We start from the raw sequence: 4,511 nt of genomic DNA, 5'->3' as shown, positions 1-4,511 counted from the left end.
GCGCTGGATAAGGTTTCATTAGAGTTACTGATCCCTTGCTATCCTTTCAGGCTTCTTCAGAATTTCGCTCAAATGTTTGGTAGTTTTTTTCCTTGTTTATTTGTTCATTTGTTTGTTTGTTTGCTCGTGTGGCGGGTGCTTGTGTATGCCCGGTTGTATATGGGTTGTTTTATTTGTAATGTGTTTGTTGTTGTGTGTTTGTTTGTCGTAGGTTGGTAGGAGAATTTGCATGACTGAGAGACTGTATAACGAACTGATATATTTAGGATGGGATTTAGGTCATCGAGATAATGATGAAGAGATATATGCAAATGAATTCATTATCACACTAAAAGTGACTTAGGACGGGATGAAGCTAATGAGTTCATAGATCAGAACGTTCCCTAAATATATGCAAGACCATCTACGTATTCATATTTTCTAAATCTGCGGTAAAAAAGAAAACGCGCATGCAACATCATATAACATCCAAGTATATAACTTCTCGAAGGCTGTCCGGGAATACGGACGTGTTTAATGAACTCAGGTGGTGATGTATTCTCAATTTCCCCTGTTGCACTGCCTCTCATACATATGCTGGTAAAGAGGCTATGCGAAATGCTTACACCATGGCGGCAGGAGCGCTTGCTGGCAATCCCGCCGCCACGGTAAGCACCGAGTGTCAGACAACTCAATGAGACAGCCGTAAAAAAGCTGACACAGGCCGGGCCATATCTAGAAGGCCCGGGCGAAGCTAGAACTTCGCAAACCAAACCCCCCCCCCCCCTCATACATACCCACTGCGCACGCCCATCGGAGTAAGAGAAAACCCGTCCACGTAGATATTTCCGCTGTCTCCTGTGCCACGTCTTGACACGAATGGACAAAGGTACCTAGAGAGCCCATTGAGGGAGCTGTACAAGCATAAACGAGTGAAAGTCCTATAACACAGAATCCGATACCGTAGCCTATGCCCCTAACGCAGGGATTCTTAATCTGGGGTCCATGGATGGGTTTCAGGGGGTCCGTGAGGATCAGATCAAAAGAATATTCCTATGATTGTGTGTTTTTTAGATTGTCTACTTTAAAATTTAATAATACTTATCTCATATGAATGAGATAATCAAATAAATAAAGTACATTACACCCACTGCATGCAAGGTTGTGGTTATGTGAATATTTCTAAGGAAGGGGATCCATAGCCTTCATCAGATTCTTAGAGTCCGTCACGCTAAAAGGGTTAGTGAATAACTCATCTCGTTCCCCATTACAACGCCGACAATTCACACAATAAAATACGTGTGAAAAAAAACTAATGATACGAAAAAAAGAACAGTTTTGTCTCGTTTAGAACATGAACGAGACACCCTCCAACACTCGCCTGAGGCTTCAATCCTCCGGGAGAAGAGCCAAAAGCCATCAAAGTCAAAGTATCAACGGAGGGGAAAGAGACCTTTGTAAGCAGAGAGTTCACGAGAAGGCATTGGTGTACCCGCCACACAGGCACACACACACACACACACACACACACACACACACACACACACACACACACACACACACACACACACACACACACACACACACACACACACACAGGGATTCAAGCGCCTTCATCTGCCATGGAGGTTTTACGGCGTAAGTTTCAGCGGGGATTCGAGTCTGTTTAAAAGGCGTTGACAGAACACAAGGACAGTTTGGTGAGATCTAGACTGTGGCGGTGTGGGAGAAAGGACGCGAGGACGGCGGGAATGGAAATGAATAAATGAGTAAGAATATGTTGCTGAAAAATGATAGCGAATGTTTATTTATTTTTGTGTATGTGTGTATGTATGAATGTATGCATGTGTGTATATATATATATATATATATGTGTGTGTGTGTGTGTGTGTGTGTGTGTGTGTGTGTGTGTGTGTATACATACATATTATATATATATATATATATATATATATATATATATATATATATATATATACATATATACATACATATATACATATATACATATATACATATATATATATATATATATATATATATATATATATATTCATGTGTGTTGTTAGAAACAATAAGAAATTAAAAAAAAAACAAAAACAATTACACCTAACCCTAACATAAGGAGCCCAGCCTACGACATCCTAAAATGAGTGACGTAACCGGAGAGCAGAGACCAAAGACCAGAAGCTGTGTCAAGGCCGGAGGTTCACAGAATAGCGTGTGCGTTTGTTGACAAGCTGTTTATGTTGGATTAATGAGTGTTTGCAAGCTCAAATGCATTTATCTGTACAGGGCACATATGCACTTATACACACGCGTGCACACACTCATACTGAGTGTCTTGGTGAGTGACTGAGTATGATAGGAAGAGTGAGACACATCAATTGGAAGAGAAACGGATGTCTATCTATCTGTCTATCTGTCTATTTATCTGTCTGTCTGTCTATCTCTTTCTCTCTCCCTCTTTCTCTCTCTCCCTCCCCCACTCTCTTTCGATCTCCTATCTCTGAACTAAATGCCAAATTTATTAGAGAAAAGTAGCTCTAAGAATCCTTACATGAAATAAAAAGATAATGTTGAGTTTTTCCTATGAAGACCAGCACTGAGTGCATAACGTATATAAGAATAAGGACGCTGTTTGTAATTTGTAGTTTATTATGAGGTATATTCTATAGATGGGGATGGGAAGGAAAGAGGGTGAAAGAGACGTGAGAAAAGAAGAGAGAGAGAGGGAGACAGACAGACAGAGGCAGAGCACAGAGAAAGAGAGAGAGAGAGAGAGAGAGAGAGAGAGAGAGAGAGAGAGAGAGAGAGAGAGAGAGAGAGAGAGAGAGAGAGAGAGAGAAACAGACAGAGACAGAGACAGAGGGGGGGAGAGAAAGAGCGACTGATGTTGAGGACAAGCTTCTTTTACAGTGCGGGTCCCCGCTAATTGCTGCAAAGCCTATTATATATCATTATCATCATAAGGGGGCATACGCATGGCTGCGCTTTGCCGCGCCCAACCTTTGCCTCCACCTCCTGGGGTCCCTCCGAGCAAGCCTACATGCAGCATTCCTTCCTTCCCCCAGCACATCTTGGCAGTTCTGATCGATTTGCTTCAGCCAAGAGTTCCGTGGTTTTCCCCTTGGTCTTCTCTAGCCCATAGAGCTGAAGTTGGCGCTCTCGTATCAGACTGGTAATAGGTCTTGAATCAGTCTCATGGAGTATCCTCTGATTGGACACATGGTCCCTCCAGGTATACCCCATGATTCTGCGAAGTCACTTAGTACCAAAGGAGTCAAGACGGGCCTTCAGAGCACTGTTCAGTGTCCAGGTCTCACACCCATAGAGTAAGACCGGGATCACCAGTGCTCTGAAGAGCCTGATCTTAGTTCTCCTAGTCAAATACCGACAGCGCTAAATACTCCTATTGAGCGCCGTCCGAGTCGTCGAGTGACTTCCCGGTCGGAACCTCCGTCACTCTGCACTACACTACCAAGATAAGTGAAGCTATCCAAGACCTCAATGTTCTCGCCACAGGCATACACAGACTGAACATCGACATCCAATAAGTCCCCAAATTCCTGTACCTAGAATCCCAACGGCTTCGCCTCCTCATGCAGCGCCTCGAGAGCTACTTCCAGGACCTCCAATGTCTCTGCTAGAATCACTGAATCATCGGCAAAATCAAGGTCTGTGACCTTGAAATTACCAATTGATGCCCCACAGGAACTACGATTCACAGCACGGCCAGGTATCCAGTCCATACAAGTATTGAAAAGGGTTGGGGCAAGGACACAGCCCTGTCTCACCACGGCAGACACCGGGAAAAAGGCAGAGATGCCCTCCCCACACTTGACAGCACTCTCGGTATCTGTATACAGGGCAGACAGCAAACCAATAATCCTAGGGGGGATCCCACGGAGACCCAGTAGGCTCCAGAGACTCTCCCGGTGCACTGAGTCGAAAGCCTTCTTGAGATCAACATAAGCTGCAAGTATACCTTGTTGAAACTCAAGTAGGCGTTCAACAAGGACACGAAGTGCTAAGACCCGGTCTACAGTTGACTTCTTGGGTGTAAAACCAGACTGCTCAGGTCTCTGTGCTCGTAATAGGTGGTCGAGCATTCGTGCCAAAAGCAGATGAGCGAGGAACTTGTCTGGTACGTAATATAATACCTCTGTAGTTGCCACAGTCCCTTTGGTCCCCATTCCCTTTCAAGATAGGGATGACTAAGCCCCTTTTCCAGTCAGGAGGAATGGTATCAGTCTCCCAAACGGCAGACAGGACTGCATGCAAACCACATGGCTTCTCCACCCACCTTCAACAACTCCGCAGCAATCCCACAGACACCAGCAGCCTTTCCACTCTTCAGCCCAGAGACCACCCTTCTCACCTATTCAAAGGTATGTTATGCCTCACTGATTGATAGATCAGCCACTAGTGGCTGTGGGCCAGCCAACGGGAGCTGTGAAGAAGGGGGATCTACCCTATACAGTTGCTCAAAGTACTCAGCTCAGCGGGCCCTATGCTCACCCGGCTCTGAC

At 44.8% G+C, this 4,511-nt stretch overlaps 1 protein-coding gene across 1 annotated transcript in view; it reads left to right on the top strand.

Moving 5' to 3' along the window:
- The first annotated feature begins 2,128 nt into the window (after positions 1-2,128).
- LOC125029917 (DNA ligase 1-like) overlaps positions 2,129-4,511 on the top strand; it is a 10,761-nt gene continuing 8,378 nt past the window's right edge. The window contains 3 exon segments of the mRNA XM_047620103.1: positions 2,129-2,186; positions 3,694-3,798; positions 4,397-4,511. The exon segment at positions 4,397-4,511 is cut by the window's right edge and continues 5 nt beyond it. Coding sequence (XP_047476059.1) covers positions 2,129-2,186; positions 3,694-3,798; positions 4,397-4,511 — 278 coding nt within the window.

The sequence above is a fragment of the Penaeus chinensis genome, chromosome 10, assembly GCF_019202785.1.
Source record: "Penaeus chinensis breed Huanghai No. 1 chromosome 10, ASM1920278v2, whole genome shotgun sequence".
NCBI lineage: Eukaryota > Metazoa > Arthropoda > Malacostraca > Decapoda > Penaeidae > Penaeus > Penaeus chinensis.
The sequence above is the reverse complement of the archived record's forward strand: the minus strand, read 5'-3'. Positions and strand labels throughout refer to the sequence as shown.